Source organism: Crotalus tigris, unplaced genomic scaffold, assembly GCF_016545835.1.
Source record: "Crotalus tigris isolate CLP2741 ecotype Arizona unplaced genomic scaffold, ASM1654583v1 scf7180000024396.1518868, whole genome shotgun sequence".
Taxonomy (NCBI): Eukaryota; Metazoa; Chordata; class Lepidosauria; order Squamata; family Viperidae; genus Crotalus; species Crotalus tigris.
Window position 1 is genome coordinate 358,760 of NW_024100564.1, and position 27,246 is coordinate 386,005.

At 37.2% G+C, this 27,246-nt stretch overlaps 1 protein-coding gene across 1 annotated transcript; it reads right to left on the reverse strand.

Annotated features, from left to right (window-relative positions):
* Positions 1-376: 376 nt before the first annotated feature.
* Positions 377-27,246, reverse strand: LAD1 (ladinin 1). The gene is made up of 10 exons (XM_039329365.1): positions 26,986-27,246; positions 14,051-14,197; positions 11,969-12,551; positions 10,312-10,464; positions 9,308-9,351; positions 6,916-6,988; positions 6,527-6,661; positions 3,290-3,379; positions 2,314-2,391; positions 377-1,477 (listed from the first exon to the last, which is right to left on the reverse strand). The coding sequence occupies exons 1-9, from the start codon at positions 27,021-27,023 to the stop codon at positions 2,353-2,355; spliced, it is 1,302 nt and encodes a 433-aa protein (XP_039185299.1). The 5' UTR covers positions 27,024-27,246; the 3' UTR covers positions 377-1,477; positions 2,314-2,352.

The following is a 27,246-nucleotide window of genomic DNA, read 5'->3' on the forward strand; positions in this document are numbered from 1 at the left end:
GTCAGTCAGCCAGTCTTCTACTATTTAGTTCTAACTTAAGTTTTGTTTCTGTCTCAAACTTGCTGAACTGTTTAGTTTCAGTCAGTGTTCTTCAAATGTTCATAAATAGGGAATGTTTTCCCATTGACTGCTGAAAAACAGTTAAACATTAACCAAATTTGTTAAATGACATAATTAGTCCGGAGGTCAGGTTCTTAGAGCAAAAGTTTGTTATGAACCATTAGATAAAAATATTTTCATTTGGATGGCTAAGCTCAGTGAAAATGGGTCCAGCAAGATCTTGAAATTGAATGCAAGGCTAGACATTGGGTCTGGTCAGCAAACTTAACAGGAAAAAAAAATCAGATGACAGATGAATACAATTGGAAGCAAAGTCTGTACACTGAAACAAATGTTATTTATTATATTTATTATGAAAAGTGAAAGTCAAATTCAATCCCCACTACTGAATTTGTGTGTATGGATGTGGTTTGACTTCTAAGTTGTTTAATTATGACATGCTAAGAGGTAGGACAGGTGTCAACCCATAGCCCTGATTCAGTTAAAATTAGCCATGACATTAGTTGCAATCCACTGTACTGGAGATAAAACCTTCTGAATGCAGTAAATCTAAATAGATGTATATAGATTGGCAAATCTTGTTGAAAACATGAACATTCTTCCATTAGTCTTACTGAGTCTTAGTAATAGCTAGGACTGAGCTGAAACAGAAATATATATTATAAAAATATTCTTTAAATATAGAATGCATTTTACAATACAAAATAAGTCCTTGGCAATTTTTCAGGGAGGGAAGAACATTACTTTTTTTCATGGTTTTTGCAAAACAATTTCATCCATATATTCAAGCACTCTGCGCCCTTCTTTGTCCCACAATATGCAGATGGCTTATTCTCTACTTACTGTATTCAGGTAAGTCTCTGCTTTAAACCTCCTCATGGCTCTGATTAATTTAGGGTTGAGCACAGTTTTTCCCCATTAAAACTTCCCTCTTTTATTCAAATAACATAATTAGATAATAATAAGATCAGCGAGAATAGGCAAAGCTACATTTATGCAACAATTGCTATTGCTTGGTGCAAACCTAAAATATTCATCATGGTGGAAACATAGCTGAAACATGATCCAGTTAAGAAGCCATATGTATTTCATATTTGCTGATAAAACTTAAGACTCAACTTAATTTTGGATGATGAGGATGGGTGATATAGCAATAAAAAGAAATAAAAATGGATTATAGAAATATAGTTTTTCTGTCATAGGTCAATTTTCCCACCCATCAAATCATTTAAGTCATCAAGAGCCCCATTCAATAAAGGGCATTGTAGGCATGTTGGTTGATAGATATCTTTGCCAGATGGTCCGTTCTATAGAAGAGTAGAGCAATAAACTGAGGGATATAGTTGAATTCCAAGAGATCCATGCCTTTTGTTTCAATGGAGGTAAGTTTTCCTGAGAGTAGTTTGTCTAGTTGCATCTAGAAGATAAAAGGAAACATTTGATGACTACACACAAGTTTGCCACAAGGGAGAAGGAAGGGTGCTCACTGAATCTGAATGTACAAAACAAACTCAGATCTTTTAGCTGAAAGTCATTCAGTGGACTTCACAATGAATAGTGATTTGAAGTTTTCCAGTTCCTAACTGAAGTTGTAAAATCAACACCATATTGGATTTTTAGATACATGTTCATAATGGAAATATTAATGAACTTGAGAACACTGTTCTCCTTTTTTAGTAATGGTAAGTTCACTTATTAATTATAACAAGTGTGCACTAGTTCCAATTTCATCAATCACTGTACTTCAGTTTCAGCATTTGGTGATTGAATCTTAAGTGTTAGCTTTCCAGGGAAGAAGCTAATTCTAAATGAATCCATATATGTCTAGTCATAGAATATCCAATTAACATCTTGTTTCCCTGTTGTTTAATCCAGGGGTCCCCAACCTTTTTGATTATGCAGACTGGTGGTACCAGCTTCGGTGCCAGCATGGGAAGGGAATGATTTTACACACACAACCTAAATCCCACACCTGCATAAATGAAGCTTTGCGTGCTTGCCTGCCGCTTTAGTGGCTCAGTTTTCAGTGGGCCACAGCTGCAAGCGGGCTGTGGCCCAGGACTTGGGGACTCTTGGTTTAATCCATTATTAGCAGTGTGATAATAATATTTTGATAAAAAGCTAAAATGTTTATGAAGCATATTCAATATTGTTTGTGCACATTTTGAGATATATTCAGGACAAATCACTTTCATACTAATCACAGGCCCAGCAAGTCACTTTATGTCTGCTCCTAACTCTTTTTATCCTTACCTTGGATTTCCTTCACAAACCATCAGATCAGTTTCCCCACTAACTCCCCTGTACGGTGTTCTCAGTTCTCTGAATGTCCTGCAGAAAGATAAAACGTGGGCACTTAAAAGATTCCATGTGCAGATAACTGGAGCTAATATACTGTAGATAGTCTCTAATTTATTCAGTGACATTTCAAAATTATGATGGTGCAAAACAAATGGTGGTTACGACCTATTCTTGGAGTTCCAGCCACCCCAGCACCCTTGTGGACTGGGTGCTTGGTAACCGGTTCATATTTTATAACCAGTTGCAGCACCCTGCGATCATGTATTTACCATTTGCACCCTTCTCCACCAGCTTCTCCCAAAAGTTAATGGGGAAACTGATGGGGAAGGTCATAAGGTGTGGGGATAAGTCTCATCCACCCATGGACACACCCTCCCCCCCCAGCCATTCTGCATTTAACATGTGCACTCCTATATCCTCCTTGACCCTCATTGCACCCTCCCTGGCATCCCTTACTCCCTCAAATGCCCTCATTGATCCTCTCCATGCCTCCTCCACATCTTTGCATGCACTCCTTTCCATGTCTTCCTCACCCCTTTGCACTCTCCCGCATGGCCTCCCTACCTGGCTGCAAATACTTACCTGCCTTACCTCTCTGCTTGCAAACTGCCTGGGATTTGCAACTTCCTGCTAGTTTCCCCACTGATTTGTGGAAACCCAGCAGGGGGTTGCCTTACCTAACAGCTATGGGATTTGGTTAACAATGGCAACCAAGGATTTCCACTGCTAAACAATGCAGTAACTCTTCACAATGGCATTGCTTAATAACAGAAATTCGTAAACTGAAGACTACCTGTATTGGATTTCCTGTTTAAGTGCTGGAAATAAGCTGGAGTAAATTGGGAGTTTAAGTCCTTTAGCTAATATAATGGGCTAGTATACAAGTTCTTTAACTAATTTAATGGGCTTACCAAAGCTTTTCTCATACCTTGACTCCTTCATTCTTTCTGGATTCCTGAGTTCGACTTATCCAGAGATTTATTCGGGATGAGACCCCTCCTGGGATCCTCAAACTTTCCTAACCATAAGGGAATAGAAAGAGTACTCAACCATACATACAGTGAGAAGACTAGATAACATATTACTCTTTTTAATATTAAGAAATGTAAGGTTCCATGTGACAGATAATTAAGAAACGTGAAAATGTAGATTACAAATTACCCATGCAAAGTGGTATCAGTACAGGCAAGCAAATTTTTCTAAGACCTAACTAACTAAGAACTAATGACCTTAAGAATATGATTTTAGAAATTTCTGAATAGATTCAACTTTTTGCTTTCCCATCAAATAAAGGCTCTATGTTCACTCCAGAGCAAGTGAACCACAGAGATAAATTGTACAAACACATATTGTGCAGTATTCTAGTAAGAAAATAATAACCCTCCCTTTTCTGAATTTCACTCCTGGTGTTTATGTTGATGTTCCATGTTATTTGCATGACAATAATATGAAATAATGTTTTCTATTGTCTTTCCCACATATAGCCCTGGACTCTGCTGTAGTCTCCCATCATAAAATAGCCAGGCTTGGCCTTGCTTAACATTTAGACAGTTGGCAACTAGATATTGCATTTTTCTCTGATCTGTTCAGATTGTGCATTCACAGCCCTAATCATTTATATATATTTAGTTCTGATCTCAGGAAATAGATGGGAAATAGAAACTGTGAGAAAGTGACTCAGGGCTTCCAGTTTTGAAGTTGCTGCAAAATGGGCACAGGAAAACGGGGCTCCATCTGTCGCATTTGATTTCGCCCCACTGTGGTCCCTGAAAAGGGTTGAAAGTTGCCCCTTAGAGGCGACAAGCAAGGAGGGTACCCTCATTAATCGCGGGAGGGTGGCGGCCCTTCCATTTGATCCAAGGAAGCCCTCCAAATTGGTGGGGGAAAGACTGCCTACATTCATGTAGAAGCTAGTCAGAAGCTGCTGACAACGGAAGACAATAAGCACTAACAAGCAACCCTACAGCAACTTGGATGAAACTGGGTGAGACCCTATCCTCTCTTTATGACTCTAAGTTTTCTTCCTGAAAAAACTGACCAAACCACTCTCTCCGATGAGAGATGGAAAGGTAATTTCCACCCATTCCCTCAGGAAAAGAAAAGTAGCGAATTAACTACTTGGGGGAAACAGAGAAAATTGCAAGATTAATTTGGAATTAATTTACATTTACGGCTTAGAAATTTGGAGACTAAAAGTACTTTTGAGACTTTTTTTTAAAAAAAGAGATTTGAAAAGCTTATAAATTGAGATTTAAAAAGCTGGAAAATGGCACTAATGACATCTAGTAGCGAATTACGGCACTACAATTTGTTATGCCTAAAGGAAACTTGGCTTGAAGCCCAGATTTAGATAAGATTCTTGCTGGCCTTGGAAGCTTTTACTTTTGAAGATTGCAGCTGGGAAAAGGGAAAAATACAAAAACTTCTGGTCTGCTTATTGATGTGGCAGAGATGATGAACTATTTTGAAACTGGCTTGCCTGAACTACGAATATAAATATTACCTAACTTTCAGAGGTAGGAACTATTTCCCCACAGGAGAAATACACTTCATTGCTTGAGATGATGGAATATTTTGGGTTACAAATCCTTGATTGATGAACAATTTTTATTATAAAGACCACATACAAAAAATGAAATGGATGTCCTATACTCAACTTTAAAGGGTAAAAAAACTATCTCTAACACCTACTCCCAAAGTCTTCAGTTTGACATACTACCAAGAAAATATGGATGAAGATCTGAAAGAAATTCTCTCCATGTTAAAATCAATACAAGAGACTATTGCTTTAGCTCTTGTTGAGACTAGAAATAATACAAGGGAGATAAAAGAACAATTTTCTAATCTAAATTTACAAACCCAGAACATGACTATAAAGGAACTAGCAACCCAAAAAATAGAAGGAAAACTAGAGGAAGCAAATCCAAAGTTTGAAGACCCAATGGAAGGAACCATCTGACAGATCCAGACAACTGAAGAACTAGAAGACAGACCGATAATATCGGAAATGGAAAAGATATCTTACCAATCAAGAATTCAGGATATATTTGAGGAAAAGGAGGAAAAACTGACTGAATGGAAGACAGAGTTGTCAGGAGAACTGGAGAGGAATTGGAGAAGGAGGGAAGCTGTTTAATGAATATCAATGGGTTCGTTCTTCCAAAAATACTTTAACCAACTGGTCTTTCTTATTCCAAATAATATACACAAAAACAAAGGAAAAATTACTTGATGATTCAAATGCATTGGCTTGGAAAGTTAATTGGAAAAGGAAGAAAGCTAGAGTAAGACTGAAGAAAATAGAGGTTTTGATCTATTAGATGGGATATTGTATTATTAACTAGATGTTTGAATATGGTAGAGAATAAATAATAGCTAGAAATAGAAGTACTATCATAACTAGAAAGATAAGATTTGTAACTAGAATATTAGATTTTGATATAAGAAGGGAAACAGGGAAACACTAAGAAGTTTGAATAAGGGAAGTTTTTGGTTACCCAAATATAACTTACTTTGAAATTATAAATAATAGAGACATTTTGAACACTGATGGGAAATTAAAATTTAAAAAAAGCGAAAACAGGATACTGATTGAACATATGGATATTAAGTGCAAATGCAATTAAGATATATTTTGGTTAGAAAAGTTATCTAAAACTGACATTATTGATATTATGAGAAAAATGTAACAAAAATGTTGATATTCAATTGTATATTTATTAATAACAGTAAAAATTGTATTTCCCTAGTGTGGGAAAACTGTTACTACCAGAAGAAGAGAGGAAACATTTGATGGTATAACATTGGATCTAGATTGGAGAAGTTAATATATACCACTGAATTACTAATGGATCCAGACAACAAGTATTTGATTGTAAAACTAGAAAATTAATAAAATATTTATATATATAAAAAAGGACTCCCGCCCAATCTTGTTTGCACTAAAAATGTACAATGAGTTAAGATTTTGAACTGACTTTCAAGATTTTTGTAAAAACAAGTAGGGTTGCTAGAATCCTTGTAGTACCTATTTATTGATCTTGTTGGTGTCTCTTTTCTTGTAGTTTACATTGATCAGTTAATCTTGGCTAATTCACCTGACCATATCTCTCCTGTATATGTGATTTCTTCCAGCAATATGTTTCTGGGTAAGATCAGTTTTTACCTTACGGACAAGAGTGGGAGGTTCACTCTGGACAGGAACAGTGGCTTCAAAGATGCTACGTTTGCTGGCCACACCCTCTGAAGCTCGTTGGAAGTTTCTCCGAATAGATGAAGACACTTTAATGGATCCTGCCCTCTAAGGATAAGACAAGAGGCAGACAATATCAGAAGTTCAGACTGCATGATCAGGAGAGAACCAATTTCTTTCTCGCTTAATAACAGTAGTATGAATACATATTCCACTTTCTTTGACCTTTTAATCCACCTGTATACCAAGAAGGTATGGCTAGGAACTCTTTTCTTGGTAAAGGCTTATTTGCTCCTTTTATTCACTTCATTTTGAAGAGATATAAATGTCTGAACAACCACATTTTCTATTACCGTATTTACCTGGACAGCAGATGTATATCTCTCTAGCTTCTCCTCAAGTTTGACTGTGCTTGCTGGAAGCCTCATACTGGCACTAGTGAAGGAAATGCAAATAAATCAAAATCAATTTTCTAAGGTTCAGAAAGTATCAGAGGTTCTTACAATATTCACAGAGAACAATGTTCACCAAGAAAAACATTTATTGCTCTGATTAAAATGGCAAAGCAATCGAATCAGAGGTATCTGCAGGGTATTGTCGATAAATTTACAATGGTGGCCACAGGGGCTGTGATCAAATTTTGTCCTGTTTTTTTAATGCAAATGCATCACATACACACACATACACACACACACACACACACACACACAACTAGGCAAAGCTTCAACTGAATGGTTATGATCAGGGCTTTTTTTGTCATAGAACGCCCAGAACGGAGTTCCGGCACCTTTTTTGGATGGAACCTCATAGGGTAGGCAAGGCGAGTTGTATGACATGTATGAGTTCCAGCATCTTTTTTTTTTTTTTTTTTTTTAGAAAAAAAGCACTGGTTATGATCACCATCTGGACTTTGTTGACTACATTCTGCAGATACCCCTGAATCTATCGTGATCTGTCCATATTTCAACTGTTTAATATATTGATATCTCCATTTTCAAATAACTAACCTCTCTAAGCCTATTGTTCATTATCTGAGGTCAGGGAATGTTCATCTTTACAAGGCTGACTGTGACCCTCTAGAGCCTGACAAAAAGGGTTCTGACTAATTGCTACTCAAATGTGAAATTCCAGATGTGGTGGACTATGTCAAGCAAGCTTAACATTCATAGAGGCTGGAAACTATGGAACATTTTGTTTATCACATAGAAAAATATCAGGTTGGAACCGCATGGAATCCCAGCAACTTACTATTTTGAAGTTCCCATGAAGAAATAGCAACCTAGTATTGTACCATGTCATATAATAAGATACTCTGTTATCAATTGTTTAATATTTAGCTTGCTTATTCTCACAGGAATCTTGCAACATAAGATGAACATTTAGCTGCTTCCATAGTGGATCAAGACAGAGAAAGAGAATAAATACATGAAAGTCTGATCACAGCTGAGTTCTTGTCACTGTCATCAGTAATAAAATGTAGGTAGGAGTTAAGCAAGGACTTAAGCCAGTGGTGGCGAATTTATGGCATGGGTGCCAGAGGTGGCACTCAGAGCCCTCTCCGTGGGCACGCGCGATGTCGCCCCAGTCCTAGGCCTTCAGCTGGGTTTTATAAAACCTTTTCACTTTAGGCCTCTGCCACTGTGAGCAAAAAAAAAAAAGGTTCAATGAGTCAATTTCAACTTCTCGCGGGAAAAAAAGATCTTGCAAAGTTGGAATTGATTGATTGAACTTTTTAGTCCCACCCAGTCTGTCATGACCACTGCAGCCACGTCCATCCAATTGACCACGTCCACCCAATTGGCCACACCCAGCCAATGGGCCACACACACACACGGCACTCGACAATGCATAAGTGGGTTTTGGGTTGCAGTTTGGGCACTCAGTCTCTAAAAGGTTCACCATCACTGACTTAAGCTTTCCATTAAAATCAAAAGTATAGAACTTTCTGCTCTGAATGAGATTCCAAATCATCCTATTATTTATTTCAAAATTCTATATGTACTGATATAAGGGAATGTGTGTGGGGAGAGGGGAGGAAGGTTCTAAATACTACCTTACTACAGAAAGAATCAGCCTTCTGATTATATCAAGTAAGAATATAAATAAATAAATAAATATCAAGTAAGAATAATAGATTCTGTATGTATTCTGATTTTCAAAACCTAGCAATTCAGATCAAAAATTTGTTTGCTTAATGTTTGGTGTTCCGTAACAATATAAACATACAAAGACACTGTTTACTAGAGATGTGTGTGAATATGGCAAGATCCATTGTAATTTTAATTTTGAATGTAATTATCTAATCCAATTTTAACTGCCAGTCTGACTTGAAGCACTGAAATTATAAAATGCCCAAATGCAGACAGATTAAAGTCTGCAGATTTGAAGATTTGATTTGATTGAATTTCCTTTGATCAGAAGTTTTAAATAAAAACTGCATAGCGCCTACAGGAATATTTACAGCCCAATATGCAGGAGATTCTGCTTCCAGTGGCCTATACAAGAAGTGCAGCTCTTAAAACTTGTAAAAGAAGCATAATGTGTGCTAAAAAATATTTAGGCATGTTACAAATCCAGAAGCCTCTTCCTTTAAACAAAACAAAATTAAAGTTAAACCAAATCAAGTAAGAAAACATTTTCCATTGAAGCACATAGATCTCTGTTGCCATTCTGTTGTTGTCTTTCTATCACAAATATGGAGCAAGAATGCAAGCTCTACAAAGGCATTGCAGTGCTGTACTAATATCTATTTACCTTCTGCTAAATGTATCTTCTTGTCTTTCTTTCCTGGGAAGAATCTAGAAGCAGAAGAAATAGAGGACAGGAATCAGGGTTTTTTGCATGTTAAATAATTATGGGAATAAAGGGAAATTTTAGCAAGTATTCTTTTTCCCACCCAAACCGCAACTGAAAATACTCTGTTGCAGGGGACAGGGGAAACCTTAACTGCAAAGAGTAAATAGGTATAGGGAAGTCACAACACAACAGGATCACAGCATCATGTGCAAAAGCATAGATATGGATTAGATGATAAATGACCTTCTTTGGTAAATATTTTGAAAGATGAAAAGCTCTCAGAGGTTAAGAATGGACTAAAAGGTCTTCAATTTCTCTGATTTGGAAAATATTACGGGTACTTGGCTCTCACTTTTCACATTCTATCCCTAGGAAGATAGCTTCCTAACCTCAGATTCTACCAAGGAAAATGAGAGTTATACCACTAATCCTGTCCCCAGCATTATATAACTACTCAGCACCAACCTCCCTGATGTCCAGAACTGGGGAATAAAGGAACTGGGAAGTTTCCAATTGTACGAGAGTATACATATAGGCTTTCCCTACAATAGCAGTGCATAAATTGACACCCAGAATTTTGAGTAATGATCTTAAATAGGCCTAAAAATTGTTACCAAAGTATGCTTATTTAAAGTTAGCTTGGGAAATAATCCTGTTGGTTGTATTTAGTTTTCATTAAAGTTTAAATGTAGATAAAATAAAATTGAAATCAATTTTGCCTTGGTTATACTATATTTGGAAGGTGATCCACATTTCAATAAAGATTAGCTCTGAGACATACAAAGGTTGGGTAACCTGACCCTCTGTGGTTATCTCCACTTGATATGTAAAAATTAATTGTAGTGGTAGTTATGCAGCCTCAATGCCTTTGTGCAAGTAGAATATTGCTCGTGTCATTGTCATAGGGCCTATATTTCATTTTTAAATAAGGGACCATTTCATAATTTGTAATAAATCCTTACCCGGAATGAGATTGTCCTTGGACTGATCCGATTGAATGAACTACTATAGGTAATCCGGGGTTCAGAAATTAGTATAGGAGCATCAAAACCTTCTTGACCAGAGGGAGACTTTAAAGTTTTAGCATTTGATTTGGGAATAGCTTTTTCTGTGACCTGGAAGAGAAATATGAACCAAGGAAGCACAAGGCTGAAGACTGAGAAATATTCTGTGGCTGCTTCACCAAAGATATTGTTTAGTAAAAATTGGAAATAAATCCTTTTGAACTCTGTAAGATTTAGTACATTACTGAGCATTTCTACTTAGATCCTACAACATATTTAACAGATGGTCTGATTATCTCTTCTATGTTTTCTGAGAAAAGGTTATATCTACTAACGTTTCATTTCAATTTTCGAAGTATAAAACAGTGGTGGTGAACCTACGGCATGTGTGCCAGAAGTGGCACTCAGAGCCCTCTCTGTGGGCACATGCACCATTGTCCCAGCAGAGTTCACCAGAGTAGCGAGCACGTGGCGTTTGGAAGCGACAAGGCAGGAAGGGAGTGAGCAAGCAGCATTGGCCCATCGGGGATGGCCCGGAGATGGCGAGGGACTGGCCCCGGCCATGCTCACCCAGTCTGCTGTGACCACTGCAGCCACACTCACCCAGTGGGCCACACACCCCCTGAGAGCACCACAATGCTGATGTAGCCCTGGCACTTTGCGATAAATATGTGGGTTTTGGATTGCAGTTTGGGCACCTGGTCTCTAAAAGGTTCACCATCACTGGTATAGAATATCTAGATCCAGTATGGTATAGAAGATAAGGGCTAGGAAAAGATAGGCTATGTATGTAAAAAGAATAAATGAAAATAATTATAAATTATGACAGCAAGAAAAAGGCAAAACAACTTCAATATTGCAACATGAAAAGGCAGTGAAATGGGTTTCCCAAAAGGGGTTTTGGCCTATTTTTAGGGTATTTTAGCACTTCTGTAAAATACTTCCATAACATTTAAAGCTTTTTTAGGCTTTTACAAACCCCAAATTGTTATTATAAGCATTGCTAAATTGTGTATTATAATTTTATGCTGCGAGCAGCAGAGAGTAATATGTTTCTGGATCTTTCTAAATATAGTTAAGATATTGATCACATTACATAAGCATCCACTAATAACAGACTGGATAATTTGACTTTTGATATCTCTTAAACCAACAGCAGATTGTTTTTTCTGATCCTGAGCATCCTTGCACAATCCTGATCTATGGTAATGTTCACCAGAAAACATTGATTGGCAAAATCAATAATATTGTCATTATCACCAAAGCCACATAAGATGGCTTTGGTGATAATGGCAATGCTGACAGCATTTCAGCATCCTCAGGTGATAATCTTTTAATGAGAAATCTTACAAGATTTTGAGATTGGATTTTTCTAATGTAGGGGTAAGAGGAAAGCTTCTTGTGAATTTAAGATGCTCTGTTACTTAATCCTGCCTTAGGCCATGTCTGCTTAGCTATTTCTTGATCCTTTAACCCTACTGCTGATGAAGCTGCCAACTTTGATATGAGTAATAACTCCATGTATTCAATTTACTCCATATCTAATTTGCATCTCTGCCCAATTAACTTTTCATCAAACTTTCTCTGTCCTTGTAAAATACCAAGACTAAAGTACCTGTGGTGCCTCAGAAGCAGGTGTGGCTGCAGCAGAAGGATCAGTGAACTTTCTAGCTCTCGGCTGAATTTTCACCTCAAGCCGGCTGATGCTTTTACGTTCTGAAGAAGCTCTTTGAGGCTGGGAAGCCACCTCATTCTGAATCACAGCCAGTCTCTGAGATTCACATACACTTGGAACCTTCTGCTCCTCACTAAAGACCTGATCCTCATCTATTTTGAGGTCCTTCTCATGCTTCAAGGCTTCATGTTTCTCCAGGGTTATCTCCTCTTTTTTCTGACTTTGGATTTGATGGCTTTCTTCTATAATGTGCTTTTGCGAAATTAGGGTTTCACATTTTTCTGCTTTTCCCTCTTCTTTGGATGATTCTGGAGGAGATGTAGGATTATCTTCAACAGCTTCCTTTTCAAATTTCTTAGTACTCACTAGTGTTTTCTTCTCTTGTTTTATATTATTTAAAAACTCTGCTCTTCTCCTCACTTTTCTGCCTTCCAATTTATTTATTGTAACTGGTTCGGTCTTCTTATTTTTAAGTGCTGAGTTTTCCAAATCAAGCAGCTTTGCCTCTAAGGAATTATCAACCCTATGAAAGAGAAGGAAACCTATGAACAGCACTAGAGGGCACTAGAAGTTAAATTTTAGAAGAATTCATGGTTCACATGGTTTACATAGGAATGATATTTACAAACCAGGTTATAAATAATTTCATAAGTCCTTCAGGGCTGTAGTAGAGGTAGGACTGTATTCATAGGACTTGATTGTTTTGGAAATGTTGATCAGATACTTTTATATAACAAAGATAATGACAACTCATTATCTTGGCAGAGAAATGTTAAGTAAAAAAAATGCTGTCTATGTCTTCTGTGTGTATACATCCACGTATACATCACGCAAGGGGAAACAAAAGGAAGGTCCACAATCGGCACGTAAAAGGAATTTTGCAGCTGATGCTATTGAAAGTGATCAGGGAATTTCTCTCCTACCAGAGTCATGATGGAATGCTTTTTAATTGGAACAAAGCCTAAATAATACTGTTCCATAAAAACAATAATAACTAGATTCTAGAATGAGGCAAATGAGGTACACATTTCATTTTTAAAATGCACATGATGCCAAGACATTTCTTATCATTTTCTTCAACTTTTAAAAACCGATGCACACAGGCACTCTAGAAACTTCTTCTCTGCATCTCCTGAAACATACATTAAGATCATCATTCCAAAAAATGCCAATGAAGGAAAGGTATTTCGCTGCAAAATGCCCAGTGTTGAGTATTTTAAAGATTGTGAAAAGCTGAAAGAGATCTGTAACCACTCTGTGCATTGTTTAAAAAGCAACTAGTCTCTATTTACTCCCCTCTGATATGGCAAATATTACTTTGAAGTTTCTGAGTTTTCCTCATATACTATAAATTTGGAAAATTTTGTACTGAAAATCCTGGATAGTCACCAACAACCAGCAGCACTTATTCTGAACTAGACATGCTATAGTCCAACTTCTGTAAGATAATGGTCTATATTTCAAGTCTGGAATATGACTTGAATCTTTCACATGATCCATTCTGTAATCAATATAATAATCTTAGCTGGTGTGGAATACGGAACAGAAAAAGACCAATTACAATAATCCTGTTTTGCATTAATATATAGATTCTCTCTATTTCTTTTACAAATTATCTATAAATATAAATTGGAATGTTGAGTTACTCCTCCATTCATGAAACTAAAGAGATTTTGTCAATTGCCATTATGTCTTCACCTCTCTGTATGCAAACACACCATTCCCCAAAGGAACTCACAATTTTGAAGAAACCTGTAGGGTTAGAAAAGGAGAAGATATGAAAACATGAATTCTAGTGTTCTAATGGGGAGGGTGGAATGTTAGGTCTGAAGTATAATCTGGTTCCATCTAATCTATACCTATCTCCCTAAATCTCAACCCCTGTTCTTCATAAAATAATGTTTCAAATGAAAAGGAAAGTCATTGTCTCTTTTCAAAATCATTAGAATTGGCTCCAATTTCCAGCACTTGCACAAGTGAATAGGTCTGTTCTACAACAGCCAAACCTACAAATACAAATACCTGTTGGATGTGTGACTGGTCACGTTCTGTACTGTGCTGGATGATTCCTCCTCCTTTGTTTCAGAGGTGGAACTCAGTTGCCTATGCCTTCGTCTGCGCTCTCTCTCCTGCTCCTCTCCATCCTCAAGTGACCATTGTTGAGCCAGGCTGGAGAAGAGGGGGGGGGAAATGGGAAAAAGCAAGAAAAGTGTTAATAATCAGTATAGGAAGGAAAGAGGCTATCAGAACAGAATGATTCCATCATGCTTAGTTAACCATTAGAACAATACAACATTGACACTAACTCCTTTGGAGCTCACTTGTATCTGAAATAAGATGGGCTGCTAGTCTTTCGGGGCTTTCTCCCAATTATAGGAGACTAGAGGTTGACAGCCTTGATGTAAAAGTGTGTAAAGGTGTATGCTGTTATTTTGGTTTTTTTTCATCTAAAATATTGGAGAAGATACCAAGGCCAATAATCATATATCACAATCTTTAAACTTTCTCAAGGAAGTATCAGAACAGATCTTTATAAAAAGTATCTTCCATATGCATTTGAAATTGTGCCTTAAAGAATAACATTTTTAAATCTGGGCCAAGACTTCTTTGTATAAGGAAACTGTACATCAGTCTAAAGAACCATAACTACAAAGAAGGAAATCAGGGTACATGAATGATTAGAATAGCTGAGCCCCACCAGTTGTGGTACCAGTTTCTGAATACTCTGAGTGCAACAGAACTTGTGCAGAAGATAACTGAAAATGAGGGATGCTATATTCATCCAGGCGGAGGATACTCTGTTGTTTCTGTCCTACGAGCTCAAGGATGAGTCTCTACCAAAACCTCAATTTTTTCCAGCCTCACAGATGTCTTAGACTGAGAAATCCATTAATACTTCAATCAGATTCTTCAGAAAGGCTGGAGTTGACCAGACTACAGATTATGGTTTTTTAGCATAAAACTTCAGTTGGATTTAGCTAATGGCTCCTGTTATTCTTTTTTATTATTATTATTGAAAAATTTTAAAATTTTACAAAATAAGAAAAAACAACCCTCCCCAACCCACCCCAACCCACCCAGTCCCTCCCTCAACTTTCCCAGAGCTGAATATAGGCTTAATTAAATTTTCTTGAATTCTTAAAAAAATATATATAAACCATAGATAAATCTAAATACATTACTTAAACTACTAATAGAATAATTAACAATAATATATATATATATATATATATATATATATATATATATATATATATATATATAAAACAGATAAATATTAAAGAAAAAAAAAGAAAATACCTAAAAAAAAGAAGAATAAAGAGAAAGAAAGAAGAAAAGAAATATAAGAAAGTAAAATAATAATAAAACATATAAAGAAAAAGAAAAAATAATACAATCTATAAAATATTAAAATTTGTATATAAATTATTGATAAACTAAGTAATATTTTTTATATCCAACTTATGTTGTATAAAATCTATCCATTTTTCCCATACCACAAAAAACTTCTCTTGCGATTGATCCTTTAAAAAAGCCGAAATCTTTGCCATTTCCACCAGATAGGATACTTTAAAAAACCACTCTTGCAAAGTAGGCAAAGATTCCTTCTTCCAGTATTGCCCTACTAACAACCTTGTGGCTGTAATTAAATTTAACATCAATATAACCTCCTTAGTATCACAATCGGTAACAATACCTAGCAAAAACAATTGTGGGGTAAATTTTACCCTCTTTCTAAAAATTCTTTGAATATTCCACCATATCTTAATCCAAAAGGCTTTTATATTTTTACACGACCACCAAATATGGTAATAAGTAGCATCCAAACAACCACATCTCCAACATTTGGGCTGTAAGTCGGGATACATACGAGACATTTTTTGTGGATCAAGGTGCCATCTATAAAACATTTTATAAAAATTCTCCCTTAAGTTCTGGGCTTGTGTAAATTTAACATTTCTCACCCAGATGATTTCCCAGGTATCTAGTAGAACTGGTTCACCAAAATTTTGTGCCCATTTAATCATACATTCTTTAATTAATTCTGGTTCTGAGTCCAATTCTACTAGCAACCCATAAATTCTCTTAATATGAGTTCGTCTTTGATCTTTTACTTGTTTAACAAAATTTTCATCTTCTCTAAGCAAGCCCACATTACGATCTATCTTCCATCTGTCCGCTATTTGTCTGTACTGAATGGCTCCTGTTATTCTTACAAGAAAAACTTTTGGTAAGAAGCTTACTTGAAATGATCCATAATTCTGGTTTTCTCTGTCCTTTACACACGAGGGCAATTTTCTTGATTTAGTCTGCTGCAGTTGCAATGCTTTGATTAGATTCCATCTCTCTGAACTAACTTCATCTGCCTAGACTTGACTTTCTGCAGCAAGTCAGGCCTAATCAGATGCCACTGGCTACAGAGGAAGATATACACCTACTCTTTATCTCATATTTCAGCAACCTACCCCAAATTTCCATCTTTTGAGAGGTATCTGACTCATAATTACTATAAAGTAAATAATGCCAAATATCTCAAACGTGTCTCAGAACATACTCCCATCTGACGGTTTTCTTAATGAGAAGGTATTGCAATATCTCCATGTATGGATGGGACTTTAGAAGCATTTCCTGCTCTTCTTGTTTACATTTTAGCAGTGGTCTGAAATGCTAGTCCCAGGTAAACCATGATAATGACATTGCATAAATTTCTTACAGCAATACTGCAGGGCAAAAGCTTATTCTTCAGTTACCTATAGAAAGAGAGGGAAGGAAGGCAAAGCAAGGCAAACCTGAGCATGAGCATCACTTGACTTCATAAACCCATCTGATACCATGGCAGCTCTATTCTATTCTAATCCATGGCATTGGAGCTGCCCAGTTTCTTGGCATTCATGAAAGTTGCCATTCAGGGATTGCTATCACAAGATTGCTAGTTAATAATTATCACAGCAGATATTCCTCTGCATTTTTACTTTCAGTAAAACGTTTAGCCATTATGTTTTTCACTCAGAGAAATGGCTATATAAATGCAGAATCAAAGGGAAAAGACATAGGAGAAATATTTTGAAGGGAGGGGAAAAAGGCATGTTGAAACCTCTGGCACTGAACTTTAAATCATATTAGCACTGCTGGTGGCAATCTAAGACATGGCACCAACCTGCTCTCAATATACTTGAGGTTCTCTGTCATTTATGACTCATAGATTTTCCTCTTTCATTATTTTTGAATCAACAAAAGAGAGCCCCACCCTCTTCTACAACAATCCTATTTTTCAAGTACTGTATTGCCTTACTAGTGATGTCATGATCTGATCAAACTGATTACCATTGTTTTAAATAGCCCTGTCCTTTTTTATTATCCTTTTTTTTCCACTGTCCACATTCTTTTGAAATTATTGTAGGTAATGCTTGGATATGTTGAAGTGAAAGACAGTGTTCCTGGCTTTGACTTGAGTTATCCATCACTGCATTTGGAGAGTCTGATCTTCAAATTGCACAGAATCCAGCTGTGTTTTTAGGTACTGTTTTCTGACATATTCTTTTGCACCCAGGCATCTGTTCTCTATCATTGCCTGGATTAAAAGAAACCTTGCCGCAGACAGATCTGCAATACCTTTGTAAGAGTGCTATACATGAGAAATCACTTAGGCTACTGACATCAGTGTGGAGTCTGAATGAGTAATCAAAGTCCAACAAATAGCATTCCTGTTACATCATTTATGTATGCTTAAAATCAAGCAACATGTTGGTTAATTGGCATCTGTTTGCACTGTCAGCAATCAGACCATTCCCTCTCCTGTCCTTCATGCAAGTTCTCATGCTCTTCTTCTTAATTGTTATTTGGTAACTGAGAAGACTTACCACTGTGCAGAGTACTAAGAAAAGACAGAGGCACTGAATGTCAGCTAACATCAGGTATTCAAAATTCCAAGCAATTCAACCAATAAAGGATAGATCTCAGGGCTAAAATATATGGTTTCTATGAAGATTTTGATTCTAGGAATTTCTGAGTAAGGAAGGGGGGATGTTACTGTTTGGAAAGTAGTGGCTGCTGTCCATTAATGTTAATAATGCAGAACTAAGTAGATAATAGGCTACTTATCCCAGTGCTGAACTGAAATGAATAAAATAAAATTTACCATAGCCATTGCCAATCTTTAACTGTACTTCTATTTCAAATCACTGCAATCAAGCGATTCCGTCCAAGGCTAACAAAGGTAACAGAATCTAAGACTATCCTTGGATGGTCCTGGAAGCAGGAGGGAAATTCTACTTTTGCTTTGGTATAGCTAAGGATGAATTAATAGTGTATCACTTATGGGTTATGGATGAGATGAAGGCAACATCATGGGGACATGACATAAAAATGAAGTGGCCTGGGCATGTACTCATTTGTACTGTGATTAGGTACAAGTAAGGAAAACCCCAATAAATTCTTATGATTTATCTTCATACATTTCATAGTTCTGAATTGTTTCTTGGATAATAGCAATCAATTTACCTTTCAGTTGCTGATGATCAAATGTGGCTAATCCTGGGGCGACCCAGTTTTGAGTCCCTGCTTTGTCATGAAATTCTTAGAGTAACTGAGCTAGCTACTATCACCCAGCCTAAGCTGTCTCAAAAAGTTGCTATGATAATAAAACTTTCAGGAAAGTCTAAATACATCTCTTTGAAAAATATAATATAAATGCAAGACATAAAATAATAGCTAGCACTAAATTAGATCAACCCAAACTGTATGTTGCTTTCCTCTGGTTTGTGAATTCATGTAGCAGTGCATTAGAGTCTGGTTTGCATTGTGACCTCTACCAGCAAAGAGTGAAAATCCTAATACTTCCCTAATACTTATTTAAAAGCATCCACCTCCCACTATGTGCAATTAAGTAAATCAAAGCCAAAACAAGCAGGACAAGACTGTTGGCCTTTCATTTGGCTTCCTTTTTTTTCTGGATACAAGAAAGTGACAGAATCACAAGCAGAGTGTACCTCCGCCAATCCATAAAATCTATCCACACATAACTAAGTTTGTGCATATGGCCACACACCTGCTGCTTGTAAATTATGCCTCTACATGTTTTAGGTGCTTCCCAAGTTCCATTTCAAACTCATCTGCTGATATGATTCCACTGAAATGAGTTTGGTTTGGGAGGAGCTTTGGTTCAAAGTCCATCACCTTCCCGGAATAATCTTGGATAAATCATCTCACAGCAAGTGGCAGTTTCCTTCTCAGGATGAATGAAGCTTCAGATTCCTCTGTTACTAGCCTGCATATCTCCTATTCTATAACCGTTTAAAGAAAATATCACATAAACTTTTATATCATCATATTTATCATATTTATATTTACAGGGGCCACCTGTATGAAAATTAATATCTCACACTTATTGCTGTTGTAAAAATGAAGATATATCATACATCCCACACTATCACTTTCCATCTTCCTCCCTTCCTCCCTTCCTTAAGCTAACATGATGAAATCATTCAGGCTGATTAATGTGGAGAAGTGTTGCATTTCTTACTCCCATCCCACACAGCTCCTTCACTACAGTAGCCTTCCCAAATTAAAATGTATCTTCCCAAATCTCCAAGCAGCCACAGAAATAGCAGCTACTTAATCTCAGAAATACACCTGGATTGGAATAGCGTGGGGAAACAGGCAGGATATGCATTCATGTTAAGCAGCTAGGAGGGTTTGGAAAGTTATCCAAAAACCCTCTTTAGCAGAACAAATAGCATGCAGAAGATCCTAGTTCAATGTTCAGGATCACCCAGAAGGACTGAAATAACCTTGCCTGAAGCCTTGGAGAGCTGCTGCTGATTAATTCCATTTGACTTGAGTTTTCTGTGTACAAGATCTATTTCATTCTCTGCCTGCTCACCTGATTGCTAAGCCCTCAGCTCAGAAAATTCATGCGTTCAGCTTGTTATTCTGGCAGCTGCATGAGTTGTCAAGTACCACTTACAAATATTTTACATACTATACCAAAATGAAGTCTGATCAGGGGAGTGGGCTGCATTTATTCCTCCAGGAACTGGAAAAGTAAGTGGTGGAATGAGTACCCCCATTGATCTCAATTTTTTTCTACTTCTTTCTTTTTCTCCTCTTCACATACACATGCACACACCATAAATGTAGACTAGTCTGCAGCTTAACCTTCTACAGTTCTATCATAGAAAAAATGTGCACACTGGCTAGTTGAAAAAATTCTACTGAAATGCAATTTATCCTTACCTTCTATCAAGGTTAAAATAGCATTCAATTCTGTTTCATACAAACATTGAACTAATTAATAGGAAAGACAAAATACTCTAATAGAGATTTCTTTTTATCCTGTGTATATATTTCCCTGGTGATTAGGAAATGTTCATTAATTATTGCTAGAGAGTTGCAATGCTATTCCACAAATAGTTATAGCTCATTAATTCTCCAAAGGATATTAAGTTCCATAATAGGGAAACTTTTTTTTTAACACAAGGGACATAGACTTGTGGAAGTTGTGCCTGAAGCCAGAGGTTGATGCCATTACCAGCAAAAGAGAGGTCACCTCCCTTTTCTCTTTATTTTTCTACTACCCCTTCTTTCTCCCTATAAAGACTTTTTTCCCCTTCCTTCCTCTCTTCCTTTTCCTTCTCCCCTCTGTCCCCCACCCCATATATGAACCGGGATTTTGAAATTATGCTGAAATCCCCATTATATATACCATGGGTTCAGTGATGCTCATGGTAATAATTCTTCATTTCACTGAATTTGTACAGCAAAAGTTGCACTCAGATTATTGTCTTGGTATTTTGTGTGCATTGCTTTTGCTCTCTTACAAATAAATTGTCTTGATTATTTAAGAAAAAAGAATTAGAATTCTTTAATAATTAAGCAAATTTTCCGATTAAAATGCTGTGGTGATCAATAATACCAGAAGTGATGAGTTACATAAATAACAATCCTGTGTGGTCCAAAGATCAAAGACCTATGAAACAAGGACTTGTTGGTAATCTTAAGCAACTACCAGTTATTAAGTTATTATTAAGTTATTAAGAGAGAAGACAGAACAAATGAATACTCTGTAGCAAATAGTAACATTCTCCAGTTTCCATTTTTGAAAATGACCTGCTAGAGTTGATAAATCCTATGGCTGGTAGGATTGGAGATACAAATAGTGGACACCCGTAGCAATAATAACAAGAGCTTAGAAAAATACTTTTCATGAGGCCATGAAAACAAAAAATGTTTACTATGCATTATGCTGGCAAGATGGGATATGAAACTTTGGAAACAACAGAAACTGTTAGCATCGTGGAGCTACCTAACTCAGTGTAGTCTGTACTATTTAACCTCTCAACTCTGCCTGTAGTTGCCACAGATTAAACCTGAGATTTTGTGCAGGAATAACCAACATTGTACCATTCACACATGGCTGCTCTTTCCATTCCAGTGTTCCATTCCAAAACATTGTTTGATGCTAGGACAAGCATCTGACATTTTAGGAGAGGCCAAAAGAGGCTAGTCTTTTGGTTTTGTTGACCGTCTTCTTACATACCTTGCCTTGTCACCTTGCCTAAGGTATTTCCACAAATTGCAACCAGAAGAACAGTTCAAGAGACTGACTCCACAAAATGCGGATTTCCATCAAGGAGGAAGACTACTAATGGCAAAAGATGTCAGCCATCTAAATGCAATTATTTCTAAAGCACACCTAGCTCCAAGCCTTCACCAGTTCCTGGCAAAATTGAGGGGGATTCATTCAAATTTTTAAGGATCAGAACAGGGCTCAATCAACAATCAGAGTGGGGAATGTGATAAAATATTTTGTTCATTCATTTGCTCATTTAATTTACATGCCATTTGAAATAACTCTGGGCAATTTTTAAATAAAAACCAATTCATTAAAAGAAAAATACAACAGTATAAATGATGGCTATTGCTATGTTATCAAAAAGAGGAAATGTATCTCCAGAAAAGATGGCTGAAGATACAGTTTTGCATAAGCTAGTACACAAATACAGATAGAATCTTAAATATTGAGAGAATACATAGTAAGGAAGCCTGTGGCCCAATCATGTGCAACTAGGCAGACAGCCAGACACTGTGTAATGATGGAAAGTTTTAGAACTCTTGCTGCTCTCTGCTCTGTTCATTCACTGGGTCTTCATTAAGTTCTACAATATTATTTCTGTAACTCTTATAAGTTACTGAATCACAGATCATGATACCTGAAAATTCTCCTTCTTCTTGCATTAAACAGCTTTTCCTCACAGACTTTAACGTCTTTCTTTTGTGCCTTCACTCCCTTTCTAACACACACAATAGAAATATAAATAATAGTTGCATAGAAAAACTCTGAAAAGTAGTATTTCTCTGCCAACATCATATTTTGCTAAAGATAAGGCTACAGACTAGCTTGCATATCAGTTTATTGCATACATCAGACTAAACCAATTTTAACCTGATACAACTCTCAGAATTTCTATCCAGCAGCAAGACAATCCCTTTAAAAAAGACTGCCCTACCCTGTATGCAGATAATACCAGCCCTACAGTTCCTGGAAAATAGGGGTAGTCTAAGCCATTTCTTAATTGAAATTCCACAGGGATATATATTATGTCATTCCTTTACATTTAATCATCAAGGAACAAGAAATGTTGGAATTCCAGGGAAGGCAATGTTCTGGCAAGAAATACCATGAGATAGTAACTTTACTATTGTAATATCAATTTCAATCCTTAATACAATTTTAAAACAGAAGTATGTATAAAAAGATGAATGACCAGAAGAAACGAGTAATAGGAAGCAGGTAACAATGTCTAGAAGTTTTTGGCTGATCCCCTAATACTTTAACAGAATTAGATCTGGACCTATTTGGATGGGAGATCACCAGGAGATACCAGGCATAAATAAGCTAGAGACAAGTTGAAGACAATCTCAGAAGGCAGTAGCAAATCATGTTATTGTCCATGTTATTGTTAACAAAATCTACATGTTTATGGCCATATAGTTACAGAAGATAAGCTCAGCTTTGGGGGAATACTTATTTTGACAGGAAGATGATTAATGCTTTCATGGTTTCCAAAAGAGAATAAAGGAGAAATCACTAGAGCAACCTCCAGTTCAATAGTTCAACAATGATATCTAGATAGACATGGATGGTAGAGATATATAAGCAGCTATAGGAAACCAAAACATGCAAATAGGCTAAGATACTTGAAGAAATTGTTTAATATTTTATGTATACTTTAGTCACAATTATTCATTTCAGATCTATTCCAAACTAGCAAAATATTCTGCCATTCAATAAATTATATTAATCCTTATTAACTAACATTACTCTAATGTTGACATCATCAAAACACAACTGAATTTTGCTTGCAAATCAGTTCCTTTGCTTACAGTCTAGTAATTAATCATATGAAACTGATCTCTGTATTAAGGGATTTTGGAGTGTGGGGGTAATGGCAGAAGTAATTAACTCTTTTCAGAAATTTAATGAATTTTTTACTGTTTAATCAAAATGGGGGAAAAGTAAAAATATAGAGAAATGTACATTTAATATAATGCTTATCTTAAAATAGCACATTTTAAAATTTGAAAGGGCAACCAACAAAGTGGAATCCTGCCTTGACTACAATCATTGACAAAAATTTAGAGATTCCTTCTGACACAAGTGATCATCATGTATGCTGCATAGAGAGAACATGGCATTACAGTAGTACTAAAAAACAATGTTAAACTTCATTATCTCCTACCCCAATCCCAAATAATGAACCTTAAGAAGAAAGACTAGAATAATTCTCACAAAGATCAGCGAATGTTGGCAAATATTCTTCATCTTGACCGAATCAGTATACTAGTTGCACATTACAAACAAGCTAATAATTAGAAATATATACTCTATTCCAGTGGTTCCCAACCTTTCCTATACCCCACACCCCTAGAATGCTTCTGATATATTCTTGTGCCCCTTACAAAAGTTCGAAATAACAGCAACGAATTATGCATATACACTATAATTTTGAAAACACTATAATTTTGAAAGTTTTTGCACCCCCTGGAATATCGTCTCACACCCCTGGTTGGGAACCCCTGCTCTATTCACTATCCATAGTTGCCTTTGAATTTTCATCAAATTCAGTGGGTTTTCACTGTTCGGTTGGTTGCTTGTTTTTATTTTTTGCAGCACAGAAAGAGTTTTTATCCAACAACAAAGTATCTACTAATGTTGTATCTACCAACTTTTTCTGAACAATTCTGAAAGAATCTCATTGGCAATTTAAGGTTGTTTAGAATATCAAGCAAGACAGATCCTGCTGTATTTGTATTCTATCACACTCAGAGTCCCATACCAAATATATCAAGTATTTCCTCATAAATATTATACTTTACAATGTCTTTGAAGGAAGACAGTAGTCAAGGAAGAAGAAAAAATAACAAGTAAACAGAAGTTATACAATCCTTGTAGCTATGATAATAGCATATATTTTCCTGGCGTGCCAATAAATGCAAACCAGTAATACTGCAAGCATTAATTACTATAGTATAATGACAGTAGAATAATGTATGAATTTCCTCAATAACTGGTTTAAAAATGTAGATTTAAAATAGATGCTAATCATGAGTTGTTGTTTCTTTAAAACAGAACATACAGTGGCACTGACACTGGTGGGAGCAAACCAACCATCAGAAATTAGCATTTGTAACCATGAGCAATTATTAGCCCAAACTCCAAATAAAAACATGTATGAGCTATTGGAGAACTCTGGGAATATATAGATATTTTTAGTATGTGGAAATCTATAGTCAGGTCATTTGGAGAGCAAGAATCAAAGTGTGCAGTTGATTTCATCATGGAACCAACTGGTTAACTTCCATGAAAAACAAATATTAATGTGGGGTCAAATAAATGTGGTATGGTTCAGGGATGGTGCCTCCAAGTTCATTCTTCAAAAAATTGTGAAATTAGACTACAAACAGCACTTGATTGAAATGTGATCTCTCAGGAGAGTCCCTGCAAGGTGCTTTCCTTGGGAGTAAGATCTGTTTGTTCAAGGTCTTTGGATATCATCTCAAAGAGACAGAAATGCTGGGACACTACAAAGTATTGTTGTATCCATAAACTGCTGAATGATGCCAGCAAAGGATTATCTTCTCATATTAACTTTTAAGGGAAAGACCTTCTCCCATGCTAACCTACTGAAGGCTGGAAGCAGGGGGAAAAAGCCTCCTCCTCTGTAGACATGCTTTAAGTGGCCCTGGGCAACTTGTATTACTGAGCCTGAGTTCTCCAGTTTCAAGCTAAGAAAGACAATCCCCAAACAGCTGTTAAAGAGGAGCTAGGAACTGTGCTTCCATTGCCTCCTCTCCTTTCATGTTCAGCCTACACCTCTTTCATTGCTCACTGCATCCATCCATATTGTCATAAATTTAAATTTCTATTTCTAAAATAGAGCCAAGTGGAATTGTTGTATAATCCTAGACAAAATCTAGTTACTATACCAGTGATGGCAAACCTTTTAGAGACCGAGTGCCCAAACTGCAACCCAAAACCAACTTATGCATCGTCGAGCGCCGGGTGGGCATGGCCCATTGGCTGGGTGTGGCCCACTGGGTGGGCGTGGTAACGGCAGACTTTTACCGGGACTAAAAAGTTCAATCAATTCTAACTTTGCAAGATTTTTTTTTTCCCACGAGAAGTTGAAATTGATTGATTGAACCTTTCTTTTTTTGCACACTGCGGTGGAGGCCTAAAGGGAAAAGGCTTTATAAAACCCAGCTGAAGGCCTAGGACTAGGGCCACAGAGAAGGCTCTGAGTGCCGCCTCTGGCACCCGTGCCATAGGTTCGCCACCACTGCACTATACCATAAGTACCATTTCCTATCTCTAACATGATGTGCTATGAGATATGTGTGAATGAGCCATCACAGATGTATTAATTCTTGCAAAATTGCAACATCAGAAACCCAAACCCCTAGTATTTTTTAGCCAATACATTCGTTCTCATGCTCAGGCTACCATAAGGATGAGTGATAATTGCCTAATGAGCTATGATAGAAGAAAAGTACTGTATCTCCTCACGTATTTCAAAATATAGCAAGAATCCAAACAACAGCATCTAGGTTAACCTTCTCAACTTGGTAACCTCCAGATGTAATGAAACTGCTATCAAAATCTGGGCACTTGCAGTTTCCACCAAATCTGGAAGGGAGAAAACTGTTGCATGAAAGTTCAATGAAATAAAGTGCACAGGTTGCACTATTAATCAGTAAATAATCAGTCATTTAATAGTGGATATATTTCGAGGAGAGCCTCTAAAACGAAGTTGGTGGAAACGCATTCATCATCCTAAAGAAGATGCTCCCTCCGTGAGTGAGATGGCATCGGGCATCCACATTTTGCAAGAAATAGCTAGCTAGATATTCTAAAGAAATCTAGCTGCTCCTCTATTACATAGTATCGGCTTTTTAATTGATCAATATATGTTAAATCAGCTAATGCATTCCGTTTTGCAACCCTACCCTGTTCGTAGTAGTCTGTTCCCACAGGGAGTTGCCACTCCAGGGAGGGGAGAACAATCCCCAGATGGTTCACGCAAACCAGCCTCAAGGAACCCCCTCCCCCCCCCCCGAGACAACCGAAGCCTTTGGGCACGTTCAAGAAGTCGAACGGGAGCTCCGGGAAAAAGCTAAAGCGCCCACAAGTTTTCCTTTTCCTTTCCCGAGAGTAGTAAAAAGCGTTCTCTCTCCAGGGTCTGGAATAGACCAATGGTAGAAAGTACTACAACTCCCAACAGCCGTAGCGCGCTTGGCCAAGAATCAGTCCTAAGGGCTCTCGCAGTCCGGAAAGTTGGCACCAAGGAACAAAGTTGGGGGAGGCTTCTGTGCCTGCCCTGACGCCCCCCGTCTCCCTCCAGAGCCGGGGAAGGGGGGGAAGGAAGAGGAGGAGGAAGAGGCTGTTTCATACCCACCTGGACAGCGCGGACCAGTTCTTTCGGTTAAAGGACATGCTGTTTGCGGTCTCTCTCCGGGCTTGGACCGTGGCGGATGCTGATCTTGTCTATCGACTGAGTGCTTTTTTTTTTTTTTCCCAAGGAGAACTTTGCTAGGCTCCCAGTAGCAGCAAGAGGCCCTTCGAAACCCCCCTCGCAAGAGATGCTGGCTGGCTAGTTCGCTCGCTTCCTGGCTTCCTCTTGCGCCCCGCAGCGCACCTTTACCCTGCGATGCCACCC